The sequence below is a fragment of the Lynx canadensis genome, chromosome D1 (assembly GCF_007474595.2).
Source record: "Lynx canadensis isolate LIC74 chromosome D1, mLynCan4.pri.v2, whole genome shotgun sequence".
NCBI classification, from domain to species: domain Eukaryota; kingdom Metazoa; phylum Chordata; class Mammalia; order Carnivora; family Felidae; genus Lynx; species Lynx canadensis.
In genome coordinates this window covers 39,895,789-39,917,167 of record NC_044312.2, presented here as the reverse complement: position 1 = coordinate 39,917,167, position 21,379 = coordinate 39,895,789, and the positions used below count along the sequence as shown (strand labels likewise).

The following is a 21,379-nucleotide window of genomic DNA, read 5'->3' as shown; positions in this document are numbered from 1 at the left end:
GCTCTGCGCTGTCAGCACAGAGCCTGATGTGGGGCTCAAACCCACGAACTGTGAGATCGTGACCTGAGCCAAAGTCAAGACGTTTAGCTGACTGAGCCACCCAGGTGCCCTGAGCTTTATGTTTTTATGGACTGCTGCAGCAGTTATGACATGGACACGGCAAACAGGGCATTTAGTGCAAGAGGGGATCTGGGACAAATCAGAGTGAAGAACATATAGAAGAGATCAACAAATCTTCCGTTACCATTGCAAAGTTAGCTCTAACAGCTGAGGCCCTATTGCCAGTATTGAGAAAGGAGTTCACAGATGAGACCATTGAGTCCTAGTGTGATCGTTTTTAGCTGTGACACCATGGGCAGGCTGCTTGTTATTCTTTCATCTTCTCTAAAAGAGGGATGTTGGAGACTAAACAAAATGATACACATGAAGTACAATGCCTGACCCATAGTAACACCCAGGACAGTGAACAAGGATTTTTTTTCTTTTTCTTTTTTTCTAATGTTTGTTTATTTTTGAGAGAGAGCCGGAGCAGGGGAGGAGCAGAGAGAAGGGGGCGACAGAGGATCCAAAGTGAGCTCTTTGCTGACAGCGGATAGCCCAGTGCAGGACTCAAACTGTGAGATTGTGGCCGGAGCCAAAGTTGGACACTTGTTTTTTAAATCATTGATCCTAAAATGAACTGAGAATAACAAAGCTTATAGCAAAACAGTGATCATAATGGCTTCTTACTCCTAATTATTAACCTCTTACTTTAGAGCTAGTAAAAATGGAAATGTTGTCAAAAGGTTTTGGTCATTGAGTATCCTCATGTTTTGTATGTTGGACATGATGATAGGACTTAATTTGAAAGCATCTACTGGTAATGAAAAAAAAAATGGAAAGAGTTTTGTTGAATTGGGAGTTACCTAAAACTAAATTTTAATTTTTTTTCTCAAAATTCTAACAGTTGACCTTGACTTTCCGGAATTAGAACACACTTTTCCAAATCTGCATCATCAGCTATTTAAACCCTTAGAACCACATCCAGATTTTGATATGTTATCATCATACTCTGGGATTTCTCAAGACAGCAGAGACTTTTACCAGGTAAAGTAATGTAGATGCTTCATTGCTGTGAGTTTCCAAAAACAGTTTTTCTTCTGTTAGAGCAGAACAGTGGTTCTTAGCCTTGGCTGCTGATTAGAATCCTGTGGCAAGTCTTTAAAAATCCCAGTGCTTGGACTGTGCCCAGAACAGTTAAATCAGAATCTCCAGGAGTGCTTTAGATTATCAGGATTTTTTTTAGGCTCCCCAAGTGATTCTAATGTGGAACCAAGATTGAAAACCAGCTGCACTAGAATTTTGTCCTGTGAGCCTTATCTCCAGCTAAGGATTATAATCCATAAGATGCTCAAGAACGTTTTTATTGTCATTTGTTATTAATATTTTTAAGTTTATTTACTTTGAGAGAAAGAGCAGGGGAGGAAAGAGAGGGAGGGAGAGAGAATCCCAAGCAGGCTCCTCACTTTCAGTGCAGAGCCCAGTGCGGGGCTCGATCTCACGGTTCGTGAGATCATGACTTGAGACAAAATCAAGAGTCGGATGCTTAACTCCCTGAGCCACCCAGGTGTCCCTGTTATTTTATTTTTTTGATTTTTCAAAATTAATGCCTCTTCCTACATAGTACAGCAGCTGAGATTCAAATCAGGTCTTTTGCTCCCATACCCTGACCTCCCCGGCTGTCCTTACATAATAGTTCCTGCTTTTAGAAGACGATCTCATCATATTCTAAACTCTTATCTGGTTAATTTGCAGTTTGTTTTCTAAATAATCTTTTTTTAAAAAGCCTCTTTCATATTGACTGAAATGGAAGAATGGGTTTAAATAGTCAAATTACTAGTGTGAAAGAGAAGTGGTAATTAAGGAAGAGTAGTATCATAAGAACATGATAATTGATTCGGTTGGTAATACATAATCAGTATTTCAGCCTTTCTCTGTTGTTTTCGTCAGAACTCTGATTCTTCATGGGAAAGCCACCGTACTACCGTTTCATCCAAAAGTACAGCTTCCTTTACAGCGCTGAGAACCAGCCTGAATCCTTCTAACACAAGCCCGAACCAGCAACCTGACCCTCACTTGGCTCATGCTGCAGCTCAGATTTTTGCTACAGAAAACATTACTGAGGGTGTGTATGATTACGTTAGAAAAGTTAAAGAATCTCCACTGCTTTTTCCATGGTTTACATCCATTTTCTTTGGAAATTGTGCCTGGCAGTTCTTGGTATGTCTCCACTCCTGCGGTCACCAATCCCCAGTGTTACAACTTCTGTTTCTCTGTGTATCCGTTTAAGTAACAGGAGTAGTAATGCTGTTTGCATTTTTACAGTATGGAATTTGATAAAAGCAAAAGCACTACCTCTTGTTCCTCGACTTCCTTACCTCAGCCCTTCCAGTTAACAGTTTAAGTATCCTTATAAAACTTTTTATACAGGCCAGTAAAGCTTCCCGGTTAAGTGTCTTACCCTTAATTTCAGCTCAGGTCATAACCTTACGGTCATGAGATAGAGCCCTGTGTGGAGCCTGCTTAAGATTCTCGCTCTTTCTGTCTCTGTCGGTCTCTTCTCCTTCCCTCTTTCCCTTTGCCCCTCTTCCCTGCTCACGCTTTTGGTCTTTCAAAAAAAAAATACTTCTTGTACAAATTTTGTGTATACACACATATGCACACCTTTTTATATATGAGGTACATAATGTGTGCATTTAGTCTGTTATTAAAATCGGTATTCTCTCTTAATGAGGGAGAAGTCCTCAGCATATCTAATAACCATATTTTCTTTATTAGACTAGGAGAAAATACATGGTATGAGCAGTGGAGTTATTAAAAATCACTGTGACCATCCTTTCGTTCTCTATTCATGTATACATACATCAGCTTTCACTCCCCAAGTAGTAGGAAGTAAGCTGAATTCATTATTTACTCAAACTGTTATCCAGGTGTTACAACATGTAATTATGGTTAACTTATTTCTTACAGGCTCTGAACAGTCTTTTCAACAGCTTCTGCCAGAATTTTCTTCACAGGAGGGGAGCCAGCATGTTGATCTACCAAGTATTTTTAGCATTGAAGCAAGAGATTCTTCCCAAAGCATGGAAAATCAGAACTACTCTGCACAGACTGAATTACAAAATAGGAAAAAAAGTGTTCCTTTCCAGCTCTCTGTAGGAAATTTACAAAATTCAGGCTTCAGGTCATCTGATGAGGCTAATGTATTTCATCACTTAAATCTACAGCATAGCACTCCCTGTGGTTCTACCTCTAGTGAATGCTCAATAAAAGCCCAACCAGAAGGCAGAGAAGAAACACTGGGCTCTGAAAAACTATCAGAAAGAGCGATTGATACAATGTTACAAAGTCAAGGACTCAATGGAGACAAAAAGGAAACCTGTGGGGTTTTAAATATGAATTCACAAGTAGAGGAAATCGATTCACAGTTGTGTCTGAGAACAGTGGAGATGGGAACTTCAGTTCAAGCACCATATTCTGTTCAGAATGAAAAGTATTTTGAGAATTCAGCTAAAGCAGAAACTCCAGAAATCCTAAGAAACCTCTCTCAACTAGCACAGTCAGAGCTCTTTTTAAGTTCTGGATCATTACAGAGCTCTATTCCAATGTGGGTAAGTGAAATCTGTGTTGTGTGGAAATAAATTCATTTCCAAGGAAGACTTTTGAAACAAATTTAGAAGCAACAAAGCTACTTAACATTCCTGAGCTAGTCAATCATGTAATCATTGGAAATTTCCAATGAAATGAGCAAACTCCCAAATTTCAAGTTTTTTTTTTTTTTGAAGTTTGAGTGAGAGGGCACATAGGGGGAGGGGCAGAGAGGAAGACGACAGAGCATTCCAAGCAGGTTCTGAGCTCAAGTTTTAAGTTGACCTTTAAATTTTACAACCGGTCTGCTCCCAATTCGACATATCCCCTCTCATTTCCCTGAGGAATAGTTTGGCCTATGCTTCAGCACCTTCAGTGTGGAATTTCTTGGCACTACATTGTATTAATCTGCTTGGTTTCAACTCCGGTCACCTGAGTATTACCTTTCAGTATTGTCCTTCCACAGATGAACATGTAATACAGATTGAGAGCAAGAGTGACATCTAGGTCACAGATATTTTGCTCCTTTTGGGGTGTACTTTTGCAGATTCTTACTCAGTAGTTGGATACTTCCCTCTAAAGATGTAGTTTGAGAACAGTCCACTAGCTCCTGCTCCTTTAGATAGGTCAGTTACACCCTCAGGTTCTGCACGGCTGCCTGTCAACCTGCATCAGCCCTATAATATAAACACTTGGGCTTATAATTCTTGCAGTAGCTATCTTCAGACATTTTGCCCATCCCCAAAGTCTTCAGTATTTCTAAAAGTGGGTTGGGATGGGGGAGGCACCACATTGTCAATGTACATCACTTTTACATTTTTACTATTTCAAGGCTGTTACTTTGAATATGGTTTCTTTTTCAATTTTATCACACAGTTGACAGAGTCTGGACATGGTATAATGGAAGAGCCAGAGCTTACATTAGTAAGCACCAGTGATATCAGTATTGCTGAAATGGAGTTTGCAAACTTAACCCTAGAAGAAAAGAAAGAAAATGAGGCAAAAAGCAGCTTTCAGGTAAAGGTCATAGCTCCCTTTAATGTGAATACACTTCATTTACACAGCAGCACACAGCTGAGAATAAGGAATTATTTATGATGCTGTAGATTTCATTAGGGCTTAGAAGGGTTGAAACTCATGCCTTCCATCCCCCAATAAAAGATGTAGGAAATTCTGAGGCACAGAGAAGCTCTAGAAGATACATAAGTAAATCAGACCTAATGGGGATACAGAGTAAGTGCTATTGCAAGTTTATTTTCAAATTATCAACTTGAGTACAACAGCTTTATTGTCCTATTAGCTGCAGGTTCCTTGTACTTTTTTCCACTGCAAGCGGACCATTCCTATGGGGCTCACTTCAATTCTTAGAAGGTAGTCATTGGAGGAAATCCTGCTGTAAAGCTTATAACAGATGAATTCATGGATTACAACAGAACTACAGTTGGAAACTGAGCAAGTCTAAGTCACCACCCATCAACTGTTTCAGTGTATTAAGTTGCCCTGTTACCAAAGTCCCAGGTTGTACGTGCTACTACCGTGGCAGGACTAATGTTTTTGTAGCCTGATGCTGAATTAGAGAATTCATCTTAAAAAAATAGTTCCACACCTAGTATTTGTTTCCATGATTACTGAGAAGAGTAATGGGGAGGCAGCAGACAAGAAGTGCAGATGCAGAAGTGGTATAGAAGCACTTGACAAGAATCAGGTGAGGAAAAAAGCTTTGGGCTAGAGGAGGCTGGGCAAAAGCCATTCTCTAACAGAGCTGGAGAGTAAAGCATTTTAATAGGAATAGAACCCTTTATTAAGGACTTTCCCTTCCCAGAAAACTGCAGCCCTGCCATTTAGATGTGAGAAACCACACAAAGCGGTGAAAGCAGAATAGGAACTAAATTCATTGGACGCAGATTCCTACACTGTATTTGGGGATTGAGAATAGGCACTCAACTTCCCATCTCCCCCAAACAGCAAGTCTCCCTCTACCAAAGGGAACCAGGGGTTTAGAAACTGTTAAGGTTAGTGGAAGATCATTTACCTATGATTTTATCTATGATTTACTTGCAATTAGGTGAATGAATTTCTGCCTCTTATATCAGAAAAAGAAACCTCAGATTATCCAGTTGTATCAGAACACTGTGTGGAGGAGCCAGTGGCAGTTTCGGCAGGTATGCCTTGAGCATCTGAAAGGGTCCCCTGCTCAACCTCTCAGCCTTCACATTCCCCACAATCTCGTAGACTGCCAGCACAAAAGTGTCAATGAGCTAAAAAGAAGCTTCAATTTCATCTTTAAACAGAAATCCTGCCGAAGTTTACAGCTATACCTGGGAGCTTACAAGAAGCATTTGTAAAGAGGAAAAAATCATTTATAGAGAGATCTTCCCAGAGACAGAAAGAAATAAAGAATAAGATTCACCTTTCTGAGAAATCTCAGATCAAAACAGCTAAGGAGAAACCAACAGGTATGTTCCCCACATCTGCATCAATTCTCACAAAGAGCATATAGCAGGGTAATATTTGCCAGATCACTTATTCTCTGCTCAGGCTCATCTGTGAGTCGCCTGAAGGGCGTGAATAAGGTCAGAGTGTCACTTCCTGAAGACAGAAAGACTGCACAAGCCCTCATGCGTCAAAGGGCTTTAAGGTATGTATATGTTTCTGTGTCGTGTGTGGTTACTCACATTCCTTAAGTATTACTGAGAGTACGAAGAACATGTAAGAATAAATTTCTTACAGATTATACAATCAGTTAGCTGAAGTGAAACAGCAAAGGGAAGAGAAAGCAAAGCAAGATACATATGCCCAAAACCGAGCAAGGGCAAAAGAATTTCATAAGGTGAGTGAGGCCCCCTATAATCTTTCCAGGTCTAGGGCACTGCAACTGTTAATTTCATTTTTCTATTCCCTCCACAGAAAACACTAGAGAAACTTCGAGCCAAAAATACGTGCTGACTTTCTACAAAATGTGTAAAGATTCTTTGTTTAAATTATGTGTAACATAGGTGAAGTTATTTAAAGTCAATAAATTTTTATTTAAGAATTTTAACATGGGATTCCTTCCACTCCCAAGCACTGTCGTTCCTCCGAGTCAGAATCACATTCTTCAAAATAGCCCTGAGAACGAGAGTATACATTGGTTAAATTTGGGAGACATTTCTTTCCCACATGGCTGTAAAGGAGCTAAATCTTGTATCTCCTCAGGAAAACATAGCAACACTGAGTAACTATTATATCCTATGGAGAACTTCGATATCTGGTCACAGCGTTAAGGGCTCTTGGTTTTAGCCCCACAAGCCCTCTTTGAAATGACCTATAAATTAGACCTTTAAATTTTTTCAAATGTGTACATACCTTTTAAAAGGAGCTTTTTGTTCAATCCACAGTTGTCACCATCAGTCCTATCCTATAGAAAAGGAATAGAAAAGTAAAACTGCATTTCCAGAGATGATCCTGTAAATAAAGCCAATCTCCCTCTATTAGATCTATTATTAATATTACAACTTGCCCAGTTACTAGTAACAACAGAGATCTAGGCATGCACCATTCAAAATACTATGTATGGTCAGATGAGAATTTGAAATATGGCTGTTGTAAATGTTCCCAACAGGCTGAACGCTAGCAAAGTAGCATAAAGAAAGCAAGCCTAGTGGAAAAATTTTTTATGGTCATGTCCACAGCAAATGAGAAACTACATTCTCAAAGCCTTGGTAATGACCATTATACCATTAAAGATAAAGAACTTGCCAGAGTTCTTTCCCTTGGGCTTCTTTAATCTCCACTTGAATATGGGCATACTTCAGGAATTCCCCACCTATGGACGATTTTAAAGTTTAGACTAAATTTCTCAAAATGTGGTTTTAATTAGGTTCCAATTAATAGGTAGCCGGATACCCAGTTCTGAACTAATACGTATTGAAATTTCCAGGCTTAAAAATGCAGAGTTGGAATAATTAACTTTTCAACCCATTCCATTTTTTTATGTTTTTTGGGGGGGGGGGAGAGGGGACAAGAGGAGGGAGACACACTTCAAGCTCTGATCTGTCAGCACAGAGCCCATCGCGGAACTCAGACTCATGAACCACGAGATCATGACCTGAACCAAAGTTGGACACTCAACTGACTGAGCCACCCAGGCGCCCCCACTTATTTTTTAAATACTGTATTTATTTTGGGAAGAAAGAACATGCCAGTGCGGGAGGGGCACGAGAGAGAGGGATAGAGGATCCCAAGCAGGCTCAGCGCTTATCAGCCCAGAGCCCGAACTCAAATACACCAACCATGAGGTCATGAGCTGAAGTCACTGAACTGACAGAGCCATCCAGTGTCCCCCAGATTTCATTTAGATGGATGTTCAGAAAGGCTACTTTCATTCAGCCCAGTCAGAGCAGTTGAACATTTTGCCCATCATCATAACATCACAAATCACTGGCAAGTTGTATAAACACACGTTAATATCTAGGGTCTTTTTTTTTTTTAATTAGGATACAATAAACCACCAGGATTAGCTGTTGCCAAAATTAGGTAAACCAAAGCATTAGGAACATTAATGAAGTGTTATGAAAGAAAAAGCTTTCAACTCCTGTAAGATTGGGCACTTGAGGGGAAATCTTACCTGCAATCTTTGGGATCCAGTTTTTTTTTTTTACTTTAGGGCCCTAGAAATCAAGTTTTAAGAATTACACTGATTGCTGTTTTGGCAAATGATCTATAAAATTGTTATCCCTTAATTGCTTCCAACATGGGAAAGTCTTGTTACTTCCACTCTACTCCACAGGCCTAGCAGAAAATGTTACAGGTCTCATTGTCACCACTGCAATAAACTTGCTGTGATGCAAGCATTACCTGTGTCTCAATGTAGCCACATTAACAATTCCTGGACACCATGAATGATAGTGCCCACTTGCACCTTAGAATGAATGAGGCTTTTAAAAATTTCCTCTCAAGCTTATGTATAAGCTATACAAAGGTTTCTGATTCCGTATAGAAGTCCTGCTGTTTGCTAGCAATAAAAGCACCCACCAGAAGCAACAGAAATAGAAAACCTTACATGTTTAGGGTCAGACTAGATGGACCCCTGGTTCTCAATTTCAAACACCCTAGAAAAAAAGAGAAGCATTAGTTCCTATCAAAGATGATCTCAAATTCAGTAATATGAAAAACTATAGGAATACTGTTTCAATAAAAATACCAGGTTTAACATGCACGAAGCCAAGAAAACCAACGATGCCAGATACTGAATTGATATTGCACTGTCCTTTGAACACCCAGCAGGAACAAGCTGCTAAATGCAGATACCATGCAGTGCAATCATGACTGAATTGTAAACCCCTGTACTTCAAGGTTGCAATACCACTGAGAAACTTATCTCTAGAGATTTAAGTTCTTGTAATATGTAATTTGACTTTTATTCCTAATTATCATTCCAATGAGGCAACTACATTAACTGCATCTGAAATTATAAATCTAGTCCCCATTATCTTTATCCTGTCTCTGTATTATACATACGGAACTATTAAGTCAAATACTAAAAGAAATGATGCATTAGAAATCAAGATTGTGGCTTGTGGATTGTGAAATCAATCTGTAGCTCAGATTGCTATTAGGCAGAATTTAAATTCAATATCCATACTGTAACATATCCAAATACACAGGTTATTAGGATGAACCATAGCAATGGTTTCATAAGGATACAAGACGGGAGGGGGCATTTTCATGTTATTCCCTAGACATGCAGTCTCATCAGGTTGTCCAATTCGGTGTATAAATATCATGGCAAGTACCTTTGCCAAGATCTCGATACCTTTTTAATTTTAGAGAACACACAAGTGGGGGAGATGGGCAGAGGGAGAGAGAGAAAGAAAGAAAACCTCAAGCAGGCTCCCCGCTCAGCGCAGAGCCTGACACAAGGCTCAATCCTATGACCCTGGGATCATGACCTGAGCCAAAATTGAGTCGGACTGCTCAACTGACTGAACCACCTAGGCACCCTAAGATCTAATACTTCCGTGGCATACCCAAATAACTACGAGGCACAACAGTAATGGGATACCGTACTCACAACTCACGTTTTTTCAGTACTTTCGAATTCTTAATAAATTTCAACAAAAATTAAACATTCCACCTACCTCTAAATGTAAATGAGTTCAAATCATATTCACCCCTACAGATAAAATACCAAATAAAAGATTAAGAACAATTTAAATGTGTGATTAAAATCTAAAATAGGTGCTTAGCATCCAAATTGACAACCATGGGTTTGTTTTTTTTTTAAGCTATCGTCAGCTCCGTCAGAATCAAGTTTCAGTTCATGTCTGTAATCATTCAGCAGTTGAACAGTTAAATTCATCATGTGAACTGTAACGGTGCCCCCAAGATTACACTGTCTCCAACAAAAACTTACCTAAACTAGCACGCCCTGAACTATACAGATTCTTGGGATACTCCAATACCTAAGATTTAAAATATATGACCGTTAGGTCTTTCAATGTTTTAGCAGATAGATGTCTTGTAGTTCTTTCCCACAGATCTAACACATAGTTCTGTGAATAAAGGAAACCACACATATACTCTATGAGGCGTTTCCAACGATGTAGGTCTACAGAAAAAGCCCCATCGGGATAGACCTCAACCACTGTTTACAGTTTTAAAACTGAAGATTCCACAAGAAAACAATTAGACCTGTGATCTGCTCTAAATCTGAGTTCAAAATTGTGCAAAAAGCCAAACATCCTATTTACAACAAACTTATTCCATAATTTAATCGCATAAGGATTTTCTGAATGGTTGGTTACAAGAGTGTATACTGAGATAGACATGCAAAGTACCAAGTAGCTATTCTAGAACCACCAAAGGAAAAAGATTTCCATGTCTAAAGTCTTGATTTTTACAAACTCCAATGAAATTCCCAGGATTACAGCAAAATGTTTAAGATTCTGCCTCATTTTAAGAACTACAGTTATTTGACTTAAAAAATTTCAGGAAAATATTAATATGGCTGTACTTATGTTCTTCCCATTTAGGAATCCCTGGAAGATAATAAAACAAATTGGATGATTGTGAATTAACCTTTCCATCATTCAGATTTAGGAAATCTCGTGTAATCATTTCAAACATTACACTATTAAGTCCTAAACCTCATTTTAGATTATGCATTAGTTTAAGCTAACGTAGATGCTTAAAGTGGGAATATCCTGTATTCTGATTATTGCCATAACCTAAGTTACAATTTGGGGACCCCTTCCTGCAAGTGAAGTAAAGCTTGCATCTGTCACTATAAAATGTATGAACTCTAAAATCTTTTTCTGAAATCACGTCATAAACAAATTAAAACTGGGAAAATGTCTTTCAACAATGAAACCTGTAGAGGTTTATATTATCTGATAAAGTACATTTAAACAAATCTGATCCAAAAATTCACCAAAAGACATTCCTTCACTGAAAGCAGAAGACATACCTTTAAGTCCAGACATTGTGCTCTCAAATGAAAAGCCTACAACAAGAAGGCATCTTTGTTTTATGTCAACATTAAAATCGTAATACTAATTCACCATAGTTGAGAATTCCCTTTTGTCTTGTGCTTTAGTCATTCTACAGTCCTGAAACCAACTTTCAAGTTTATCAAACCCCCCACCATCACTTTAGTTGGTTGTAGGGATCTTGTTCCTTCTTACATGTATCAAAACTCATATTGAGCCATGAGTTCTGGGTTGCAAAAGAGGATTTATTTTCTGCACTTGTCTAAGTCTTTGTCCACAAAACTGAACAAAAACAAGCACAAGTGCAATCAATACAGCGTTATTTAGTGGCATAATCAGCAATATACAGTGGTGATGAGAAGAAAATTGTAGTTGACACAGTCTAGGTAGTTAGGAAGTTCTTATTACAATAACACGTTTGACACTAAGTCTTTGTTTGAATAAAACTGGGATAAAAACGGCTTCAGGTATCCTGAGGAGATGTCAATCATTAGTGATTACATTTATAATAAAGGTTTTCAGGAGATAATCTCCATACTTCTTTGCTCAAAATGACACCTTTAAACTCTTGCTCTGAAACAAAGTATGGGCAAAAACAGTAGGATCCTGTTTATTACTTATCAGGTGATTATTTTTGCTATGCAAGCCTTAATTCTTTTCTACATGTAAACAATTCCACAGCTTTAAAATGCTTTTCCTGATAATTCAGAGTTTCACTAATTTGTTCAGGTTCTTTTTATTTTCTCCTTAGATTCATTTTTATCACTCACATATATATTTGCATTTATCATCTTTATTTTCTACGAAAAGCTGTTTTTCTCTGTGCTGTTTACCTTAACATTCATATTCCTATCTCCTTTTCAGACCATTCTATCCTCTGTCCAATGTTTTTGGACCTTGATGTCCTCCTTTTAGACACAGCTGCTTCTTCAGTATATTCCTCTTGTTCTAAATACACATTCTTCTTCTTTGGTACTTCAGAACTTACTATGAAATAATTATGGTCCTGCATAAAAAACATCCATATTAAGCAACAACTAAATTTTACTGCTTTTGTTATCCCACATAACTTAACTCTAGGTTACTGAAAAAACCTGGAGACGGTCTAAATGTTAAAAATCCAAATTCAGCTTCTTTTCCTCACTAGACATCCTAATAGCAATTACTGAAAAGCCCATGTTCTCACCAGGTAAGTATCCAAATAATCCCTATTTTTATTTCCTGCACCAAATCTATTAAGCTTTTCAAAAACTAAATTCAGAACCTAAGATAGTAACTAGTAGAATAAATTCTAACTGTACCAACTGCTATTCTAAGACGAAATGAGACAAAGATGTCACTTACCACCAATTTGATATCACATTCATCATCATGTTCAAGATTTGTTGCAAGATCATCCTCTGCTCTGTAACATTAAAATATATCCTCACTCAGATGACAAAAACTTCTAGAACCCATTAGTAGTATACTATCATGATGTACAACCGAAACATCAATACTAATTAAAAAGAAAATTTACGCTATCATGTGTAACACCCCAAAATGGATGCCTCATGTGCCAAACTCATAGCTCAACTACCAACCCAAATGGTTTACTATAAAATATAAACAAATTGATAGCATGATATGGAACATTAAAGTTCAAAAACATTGAATTCGACAAAACCTATGACCAAAATTATTTCACGTGAGTAAACTTACTCTGACTCAATAGGAGAGAGAGATCCATCATCATCCAAGTATTTATATCTACGACTGTCAAAGTCTTCTTTTTCTAAATCTTCACCAACATTCATTTGTTTCAAGGATTCCTTGAGGTAGTATTCATACTTCAGCTTTTCAAGGTAGTTGAAAAATCCTCTTGCCACTGCTTGCTACATAAAAACGCTGTATTGTAAGTAATGGCCTCACAAAATAAAAAACTTTCCTGACTCAGCAGATGCCTTATGTTCCAAAATAGAAAGGATCCCTCTGCTAAAAACTCTTATATGATCTTGATTTAGTTACTCTGCCATATGTGGACCACATATGCCAGATGCTGGTTTTAAAAGGAATTCATGGTCTACCTAGCACATTATCAAATTTACCTACGTTGGTATACCAAGAAAACCTAAGCACAAATCTTGTTTGCATTAAAAAATGTCTTTAGAAGCTCCCAAAGAAACAAATCTCTATAAGAGAATTAGCTTAAAACAAAAGCTTAGAGAATTCTTTCAAATATATCATCAACTCTAGAGCAAGAGACTTATGAATTATGCAGTCATTTAAAATATTTGAGAGTTTACTGCTAAGTAATTGTTGGGCAGTTCTATCAGAAATTGAGTATTTGGTATCAGAAGAAAACGGCCTATTCTAAAGCCACTGCACATGGAAGGTATGGATAGGTTTGGCTTAGGTTACCATAAAACCACTGGGAATCATTTCAGTTTTAGGAATGTTTAAAGGCCTGATTAGATCAAGTGATTTTATATAAACAGCCTTGAAACACCTCATATATGGATATGTTCACTGAATAGACCAGTGAAGAATCCACCCAGGAACCCAAGTGGTATTTGTGCTGAAGGATGGGTCGTGGTCTTGAAGTGGCAGTTAGTACAGAAGAGTATTAACAAAGTTGCAGATTTTATGTTCCAGGTACATCTCAATTCTAAAAGTGGCCACCAAGGGGAGCCTGGGTGGCTCAGTTGGTTGAGAATCTAATTCTGGATTTAGGCTCAGGTCATGGGAGACTGGCTGTGGATTACTGCTAGAAAGCCTAAGACCGACTGCAGGTAACTTCTACAGTGAAAACTACTTCTGGGAATGGAATATAAAAAACAAGAACCACAAGTCTTAACTCTGTTCAAGTAAAGGGAAAGACCATGCTTATAGCTGTGCCAATATTAGACATGAATTCCTTACACATTTCGTCACCTACAAACACAAGTAGTTAACTCTGGAAGAGACTACCAAAAGAATAAAGAGATAAAGTTGAAAGCAAAGTAGCGTCTGACCTTATTTATCCTAAATCAAGCAGGGCTAAGTTCTAGAGAAATCTAAATCCAGACATCTCCTGGAATGCTTGTGTCAAACGCCCTGGAACGGGGCTGGCAAATGTTGAGATTGAGCCCCACATTTTTCCGGCTCACCATTGACAGCAGAGACTGCTTGGGATTCTCTCCTCCTCTCTATACCTCTCCCCAGCTTGCTTGTGGGCTCCTTCACTCAAAAATAAACTTTACAGGGGCACCTGGGTGGCTCAGTTGGTTGAGCGGTTGACTTCAGTTCAGGTCATGATCTCACAGTTGATGAGTTCGAGCCCTGCGCAGGGCTCTGTGCTGACAGCTCAGAGCCTGGAGCCTGCTTCAGATTCTATGTCTCCCTCTCTCTCTGTCCCTCCCCCACTCATGCTCTTTCTGTCTCAAAAGTAAACATTTAGGGGCGCCTGGGTGGCGCAGTCGGTTAAGCGTCCGACTTCAGCCAGGTCACGATCTTGCGGTCCGTGAGTTCGAGCCCCGCGTCGGGCTCTGGGCTGATGGCTCGGAGCCTGGAGCCTGTTTCCGATTCTGTGTCTCCCTCTCTCTCTGCCCCTCCCCCGTTCATGCTCTGTCTCTCTCTGTCCCAAAAATAAACAAACGTTGAAAAAAAAAATTAAAAAAAAAAAAAGTAAACATTTAAAAAAATAAACTTTACAAAAAAGAGGGGGGGGCACTTAAAAGTGGCCAACAAATCATTTCAGGCATTTTGGCTATGTGTATCCACATTTATAAAATACTGACCTCAAAGGTTAAAATCTTCCTCCAAGGTAGTGGTTTTCTTTCATTCTCTGATTCTAAAAATGGGAACCCAGATCCTTTGTCTCTAACTTGTTTCCTATTTATTTGGGAGCGTCTAGTATTTTTTCTTCCTTTTGGTCTTCCCCTTGGTCTTCCTGTTGGCTTGTATTTCCTCTTTTTACGTTTCTTTTTTTTGAATCTTTCAAAAATAGCTTTTAAAGTCAATGGTCTTGGTTCTAAAGATGAATCACTAGAGGAATCCTTTGCTTGAACACTTTCAGGTGAATAAACAAATTTTCTGATAGGGTTTCTTTGCCTCGGTTTAGGTGAGGAAGGGACACACTGAGTTTTAAATAAGCTGCTACCAGATGAAGAATTATCACTGGAAAAAAAAAGGGGAAAAATTAATCACACCCTCTTGTATTACTGAATACTGATTACTGTAATACACTTTTCTTCCACAGACCAAAAGCAGGAAAACATGTTCAGAATAATTTTTAAAAAGATGGGCTCAGTACTAAGCCAACTATTTCATTCTAACTACTGAAAATGGCCTATAGTGCCATGATCTCATAGCATTTACCAAAAAATGATCTTCCAAAAGAAAGAATATTAATTTCCAAAGACAGTCTTGTTTACTGCTAGAACTTGCTCTAAATAAAACTAGAGGAACAAAGTAAACATTTGACTTGAATACAGTATAAATGCCCATTTCATTTCCCTGTTAACTAGATATTTCCATCATATATATATACATGTACATGCCAGCATTCTCGATAATGTGCAGTATCACAAAGTAATTTTTAAGCAAGATCACCCACTGATGTCCATTGCCCGTTTGTAGGAGTAATTTCGTCAGGAAGAGACACCAAACTGGCCAAGAGTATTGCTTCCCTGGTTAAGAATGTGTCCCACTGTTAATTATATAAACAAGCCGAAGACCTGTAACAGGTTTTCCTTTTCTTTTCTAATTCTTGAAAATTACCTTTACTGCTTACTAGGTAATTCAAATACAGTAAACATTACCATCAAATTTAGTCAGCTTTGCGATAAAAATCTAGTAATGGCTGACTAAAAAACTTAAAAAGCACTTACCTGTGATTTTCAATTTCCACAGCTGAATCAGATGCCATTATAGGATTCAGAGAATTCATTCCTGTTATGTATTCTCCAAGCCCCTCTCCAAATTACTCATCACTTATTACTTGCTTCAGATTTCCGACAACTCGGCAAACATGATGTGGCTTCTCCGAACAAATGCTAACATAAACAGCTATTATCTAAACAAAATTTCACGTAGTCAGATAATGCCATTTTATGTAAATTAAGGAAAAAAATCAAATACAAGGCCTTTAATATTTTTATATAGGGACTATCCATTTCAAATCAAAAATTCTAAAATCTAGAAAGTGAATTCATGGTTTCCATCTTTCAGTTGTGTCTTCTCAATCTATCCAAGTGGAATAAGATTATAGTACATTTCCAAAACAAAGTATTAAACATCTTCCCGTAACACAGAATGTAAATTCACTAGCCATATTGTGTGCAAGTATTAACATACTGTTAATAGCCAAAAAGCCATTTGATAAGAGCAGATGAGCACTCCCAGGAAAAACTACATACGAAGGCAAGAGGCAATGCTGCCTCAGTGTATCAGGAGAAATAATCCCCACGATTTACTTTGTCAATCCAAACCGCTGGCCTCATTTTTTTATTTGTAACCTCTTCTCATTCATACTGTGATTCCAAGTCACTGTGAAATTTCTACCTCGGCATATAGGATTTCCTGATAAGTCCTGAATTCTCAAACTTTTCAAGGAAAGACTAACAGACTACACAATGGGGCCCTTCATCTCTCTTGTTTTAATCTCCTTGGAAGCTCTTACAATAACAAAGCAAAAACTGTCTTATTAGTTTACTACCTCATCTCCCCCATAGGTGATGCCTACATTCTTCCGCTCTTGTGTTTAGTCTTTACTTGGGAAGGACAACTGAGTAAGGAAGGAATCCTAGAATTAAATGGCAAAATATCTCAACTCAGGAAATCCTTAAAGTCACACAGATCTTCTATCTGCAAAATACCCAACGGACTCGTGGTAATTTTCAGGATATGTCTTGTTGCAGCTTGCATTTTCAAAATGCAAAATCTACGAATTCATGAATTGCTCAAAAACAGCAATTTAACAAAAATTGGGTCCAATGGCACTGATGGGATATACCGGAGGTTAAATCTGCCTTTTAAATATCACAGTGGCATTAACTCAAAAACCACTTTTTCGGAAACGGTTTAGAAAGCACTCCTGGGGCCCCTGAGGGGCTCAGTCGGTTGTACACTTCAGCTCAGGTCACAATCTCACCGTTCCTGAGCTCGAGCCCCATCCTGTCTCCCGACCCTGCCACTCCCCTACTCGACACTCTCTCTCAAATATAACCATTAAAATAAATTTCTAAAGAAAGCACTCCTAAGTGACGCTTCCGTCCCACGATCCGGCGCTCTTGCGTGGTGTAACAACCCCTTCAACCACTCACTATGCCTGACCTTCGGGCAGAATGTCTCCAGGAAGCACCCAACCTCATGCAAGGAAAATGGCGTCAGAAATGGTTACCTCGCACTTACGAAGATTAACAAAACGTGTGCTCGCCCGTAATACTTAATTTTAACAACTTCACTAACATACAACGGAGCACGCCTGCAAACGCGTAAGTGTGGGCCGCCATCCAGCCACTAGGCCCACAGCCGCGAGCCCACCACCCTCAGGGCCTGCCTTCTGCGCTGTGGCTGCAACCTGCCGAGCAACGCGAGGATCCCGGGGAAACCTAGCTCCTCCCCCGCTCACCAGGCCCGGACGATCACGTCCTCTTCCTACGCACCCAAACTGGCAAACGGCTTGCACCAGGAGCGCCGGCTCGGCACGGGCTGAGCAACCCAGGCCTCGGAGGTCCGCATCCGGCAACCTCCTGACCGCAGCACCCCAACGCGCCTAGGACCACCTACCTCCACAGCCTCTCGAAAGAAAAGGATGGCCCATCGCACCACCCAGCTAATAGTGGGCCCGAAATCTCGCGAGAACACTTTACGCCACGAGGAACGTGAAAGGTGGAAAGCGGCAAGACGCGGGAGCGCCATTTTGATCGCCGCGAGGGGCGGGGCGATTGGGGTGGGCGGTGCCTGAGCTCCCTAACGCGGAGGAGGCGGGGTTGACAGACGCATTTCTCGGGGTTCAGGAGTCGGCTCGGCTAACTGAATAGGTAAATGGAATAGCCAAGAACTTTTCGGCAAATGGGGTCAACTTTTCGGAGTGGGTGTGAACTGCCAGGAGGCAGCCACTCAGCCTGATCTGTTTCCGGTGTCTCGCATTTGCTGAGCCGCCGTCCTATTTCCTAAAGCCTGGTCCGGGGTGTGTGCGTGGAGGTGAGTGTCGTGCCGGCTGTGTTGTTAGATCTACTTCTGTCTTCAGAAATCTCTTCTGTGTGAAACTGTGACAGACCCCTGCCTTTACCGTGACTCAAAATTTGTAACCTTTGTACTGGAAGCCGGTGTTACTCCATTGCACACCCGGTTCCCCTCTCCACCTTTGGACTTGTTTTGTTAGCTCACTCTTTCCCTCCAAACTGAGGGTCAGCCTCCTGGAGCTGGGCAACGTATCCCAAGAGACACCAGCGGTGGATTGTTTTTTTCTTCTGGGTTTTTTACTTCGTTCCCCGAACGGCTACTGAGTGTTAAAACAGTTTCAACTAGTCTAGTTTGGGTGGTTTTTTTCTCTCTCCTAAAGGAGTTACAAAAAGGAATGAGCTGGTTTGGTGTGTCCACTTTCAGATCTCTTGTATCATATGATAGATCCGTAAAGTTGCCTAGTCCCGTAGAGTCAGTGTGATCTCAGGATTGAACAGACCTTGAAGGTAAACTGATCTCTTTACACAGTTTCTCTCTACATACTGAAAAATTCCAGGCATAAAAGTCGAATCCCTTAGGTAGGCGGGCATTTCCACAAGTCTATGAACTACTTGGAAACGCCACGACAGGTATGGTCGTGTTACTCGCTGTCATATTTGGGAGCAGCCCTGGCCATGTAATTTGTGAGACTCCGTACAAAATAAAAATACAGGCTCCCTTGTTCAAACAGCAGGGCGAAGCGCCACTAAAGGTACTAAAAAGTAAGCTCTCTCCTTTCTTCTAGTATCTCCTTTGGCTTGTCACGGTGTTTCAACTAATAGCATCAACTTTCTATTAATTATAACAGCATGTTAGTATTCATGTGTTAATAGAAATTTGCTATTTAATGTCAAAATAAAAATTTGGGGGCGCCTGGGTGACTCAGTACGTTAAGCATCGGACTTCGGCTCAGGTTATTATCTCCCAGTTCGTGAGTTCAAGCCCGATGCATTGGGCTCTGTTGCTGACTGTTTGGAGCCTGGAGCCTGCTTCAGATTCTGTGTCTCTGTCTCTCTTTCTCTGCCCACCCCCCACCCCCACCCCCACCCCCATTTGCGCTCAGTCTCTCTCTCAAAAATAAATAAACATTAAAAATTTTTTAAATTTAAATTATTAGCATGTTTTTCTTCTTCTATCGTGCAGTGCCAGTTTTAAATACAGATGAAAGAACAGTCAACTCGTATGCAGAATTACTTAAATTTCACAATATGTATTTTGTAGCTCATACAAACATGTATTTTGTTCTTACCAGAACAGTGGAAACTGCACAAAACTAACATTTTTTTTTACTTCTTGATGTATGCAACACCAACACTATGCAATCCGGGGACCTTAAGTCTCCCTGAACTCCCACAGATGGTGGGTCCACTAGATTTCTGTGTTCTTGGGGCTTCACAAATGCATTATGGGAGTGAAGTAGCAAGGAATGGTGGTGGTGGACATGCCCGATGCACCTCCGGCCTCTGATCCTGCACGTGCTCCATTGTCCTAGTGGTCCTAAAAGTTCAAATATGAAGTTAAGAATTGCAGAGTGGTGGACAGCAGAGCACTAAACCAAGTGCTGTTCTGAATACATGGCCCTGTGCAATTATGCTAGTTGCACACCCGCAAGCCAGCCCTATCCCAGAGACTTATGTGTCTGACACGTTGTAAACGTTCAATAAATAATTAAGGCTGAAATGGTGCCCACTAGGAAGGCACTCGGAAGACAGATAAGAGAGCCCTAGTCCTATCTTCAAAAAGATCACTCACTGCCTAGCAGGAAGAAACAAAGCAAACAGATGACACCTCTGAGTGCTCTCAAGATGACTGCAAATTCTTCCGTCTGTGAGCTGAGCTGTGTCATTCTATCTCAGGTTAACCTCGGAGTTCTGCCGTTACAGTGGGCTACATTTGATTTTCAATTATTTTTTTTAATCTTTCTTTTAATAGCTGGGTGATCTCAAATAATACATTCTCTCTGGCCTATTCCTCTTTTGTGGAATGAGAAATGTATTATCTATTTGGAGTGAGAGGTTTTGAGAGAATGTAAAGTGGCATATCATACATACCTGTTAATATAGCATGCACTCAATAAAAAGTTATCAGCTTGGTTGCTACAGTTGTTCTACCCTGTTAGGCATTGTCTCTGCAGTTCCACTTACCCAACTGCCTTCTATTTATATTTTTTCCATCTCTAGGCCCTACTGCTGGGCCACTGACTCCCAGCAATGGAATCTGGAGGGTAAATATCCTGTGCCTCCTTACAGCCCAAAGCTGTCCTCCTAGAGCCACTCTTGAGTTTGTATTAGAACCTTTTTTTTTTTAATGTTTATTTTTGAGAGAGAAACAGAGGATCTGAAGTGGGCTCTGTGTGGAAAGCAGAGCTTGAACTCACAAACCATGAGATCATTACCTGAGCCAAAGTCGAACACTTAGCGAAATGAGCCCCCCGGGTGCCCCTGTATTAAAACTTTTCTGGGGTTCCTGGGTGGCTCAGTCAGTTACACTTCTGACTTCTGCTCAGGTCATGATCTCTCAGTTGGTGAGCTCAAGCCCCACGTCAGGCTCTGTGCTGACATTTCAGAGCCTGGAGCCTGCTTCAGATTCTGTCCCCCTCTCTCTCTGCCCCTCCCCTGCTCACACTCTGTCTCTTTCTCAAAAATAAACATTAAAAAAAAAACCCTTTTCTAACCGCTTTCTCTCATCACTCCCAACTCCAACCTCCAGCCCTACCTCCCACATAAACACTTACACACACACTACCGCTGCCTTCTGGGCTGTTGGCTAACCTGAAGTTCTACATTTCCAAACCAGTTATTCAGCTGTAGCCTCCTGGGTTTGGACTTTGTTTCTGTTTTGGTGAGGAAAGAAAAACAAACGAACAAACAAACAAACAAAAAAACGACAACAAAAAAAAACCCTGACCTTTTCAAGGTAGCACAAAGTATAAAATTAGGATTATATTTGAATTTAAGCTTGTCTTTATTATTCCTACTATAAATAAAAATATCTAGAGTGCTTTTATTTTCCTCATTATAAATATAGTATTGAGCAGATTTTGACATGTTCTTGATTATTACTTGCTGCTTTCTGATAAAACGTAAGATGTTAAC

General features: G+C 39.8%; 3 protein-coding genes and 8 non-coding genes across 27 annotated transcripts in view; 2 read left to right on the top strand and 9 right to left on the bottom strand.

The window, feature by feature from the left end:
- Positions 1 to 6,667, top strand: part of CEP295 (centrosomal protein 295) — a 56,261-nt gene extending 49,594 nt beyond the window's left edge. For 6 of the 9 annotated variants that reach the window (XM_030332973.1, XM_032595050.1, XM_032595052.1 and 3 more), the window contains 8 exons: positions 947 to 1,086; positions 1,990 to 2,164; positions 3,010 to 3,650; positions 4,504 to 4,644; positions 5,693 to 5,789; positions 5,919 to 6,083; positions 6,166 to 6,265; positions 6,358 to 6,667. In XM_030332973.1, coding sequence (XP_030188833.1) covers positions 947 to 1,086; positions 1,990 to 2,164; positions 3,010 to 3,650; positions 4,504 to 4,644; positions 5,693 to 5,789; positions 5,919 to 6,083; positions 6,166 to 6,265; positions 6,358 to 6,544 — 1,646 coding nt within the window. In that variant the 3' untranslated portion in view covers positions 6,545 to 6,667. Of the gene's footprint in view, positions 1 to 946; positions 1,087 to 1,989; positions 2,165 to 3,009; positions 3,651 to 4,503; positions 4,645 to 5,692; positions 5,790 to 5,918; positions 6,084 to 6,165; positions 6,266 to 6,357 lie in introns of those variants that run through there. The other 3 variants (XM_030332980.1, XM_032595051.1, XM_032595053.1) reach the window with 3 other exon arrangements.
- On the bottom strand, positions 6,630 to 17,932 carry TAF1D (TATA-box binding protein associated factor, RNA polymerase I subunit D). 7 transcript variants are annotated; one of them, XR_003972432.1, is made up of 11 exons: positions 17,847 to 17,931; positions 15,947 to 16,131; positions 14,855 to 15,233; positions 12,798 to 12,970; positions 12,441 to 12,501; positions 11,075 to 11,110; positions 10,022 to 10,070; positions 9,747 to 9,781; positions 8,669 to 8,717; positions 6,973 to 7,024; positions 6,630 to 6,735 (listed from the first exon to the last, which is right to left on the bottom strand). XR_003972432.1 is itself a non-coding variant. In XM_030332987.1 (10 exons), exons 2-10 carry the CDS (start codon positions 16,003 to 16,005, stop codon positions 6,725 to 6,727), a joined length of 885 nt encoding a protein of 294 aa, XP_030188847.1. In that variant the 5' UTR covers positions 16,006 to 16,131; positions 17,847 to 17,931; the 3' UTR covers positions 6,630 to 6,724. The 7 variants fall into 7 exon arrangements, 4 of the variants coding, with proteins under 4 accessions (XP_030188847.1, XP_030188849.1, XP_030188848.1 ...); XR_003972431.1 differs by adding an exon at positions 11,930 to 12,102 and having other exon boundaries at positions 9,747 to 10,070; positions 17,847 to 17,930; XM_030332987.1 differs by lacking the exons at positions 8,669 to 8,717; positions 9,747 to 9,781; positions 10,022 to 10,070 and adding exons at positions 7,362 to 7,432; positions 8,234 to 8,276.
- LOC115526639 lies at positions 6,807 to 6,933 on the bottom strand. Its single transcript, XR_003972687.1, has one exon. It is a non-coding gene; the product is annotated as a small nucleolar RNA SNORA25 (small nucleolar RNA).
- On the bottom strand, positions 7,214 to 7,338 carry LOC115526646. Its single transcript, XR_003972695.1, has one exon. It is a non-coding gene; the product is annotated as a small nucleolar RNA SNORA32 (small nucleolar RNA).
- LOC115526635 lies at positions 7,967 to 8,039 on the bottom strand. Its single transcript, XR_003972684.1, has one exon. It is a non-coding gene; the product is annotated as a small nucleolar RNA Z40 (small nucleolar RNA).
- Positions 8,406 to 8,545, bottom strand: LOC115526641. The gene has a single exon (XR_003972689.1). It is a non-coding gene; the product is annotated as a small nucleolar RNA SNORA1 (small nucleolar RNA).
- On the bottom strand, positions 8,790 to 8,927 carry LOC115526636. Its single transcript, XR_003972685.1, has one exon. It is a non-coding gene; the product is annotated as a small nucleolar RNA SNORA8 (small nucleolar RNA).
- On the bottom strand, positions 9,904 to 9,976 carry LOC115526658. The gene has a single exon (XR_003972707.1). It is a non-coding gene; the product is annotated as a small nucleolar RNA SNORD5 (small nucleolar RNA).
- On the bottom strand, positions 10,120 to 10,250 carry LOC115526647. The gene has a single exon (XR_003972696.1). It is a non-coding gene; the product is annotated as a small nucleolar RNA SNORA18 (small nucleolar RNA).
- Positions 11,277 to 11,403, bottom strand: LOC115526653. Its single transcript, XR_003972702.1, has one exon. It is a non-coding gene; the product is annotated as a small nucleolar RNA SNORA40 (small nucleolar RNA).
- The window catches only part of CD1H11orf54 (chromosome D1 C11orf54 homolog), a 21,248-nt gene continuing 17,797 nt past the window's right edge, over positions 17,929 to 21,379 (top strand). Inside the window, exon 1 of one of the 3 annotated variants that reach the window (XM_030332986.1) lies at positions 17,929 to 17,948. The gene's annotated coding sequence lies outside the window, so the exon portion shown is untranslated. Of the gene's footprint in view, positions 17,949 to 18,029; positions 18,264 to 21,379 lie in introns of those variants that run through there. The other 2 variants (XM_030332985.1, XM_030332983.1) reach the window with 2 other exon arrangements.

What these genes read in the sequence shown, in the direction of transcription:
- TAF1D (XM_030332987.1), bottom strand. Translation starts at nt 16,005, where the DNA reads ATGAATTCTCTGAATCCTATAATGGCATCTGATTCAGCTGTGGAAATT. An exon ending in GTGGAAATTGAAAATCACAG is followed by an intron (nt 15,234 to 15,946) that starts GTAAGTGCTTTT and finishes TTTTTTTTCCAG; the next exon opens with TGATAATTCTTCATCTGGTA. An exon ending in AATGTGATATCAAATTGGTG is followed by an intron (nt 11,111 to 12,440) that starts GTAAGTGACATC and finishes TTCTTGTTGTAG; the next exon opens with GCTTTTCATTTGAGAGCACA.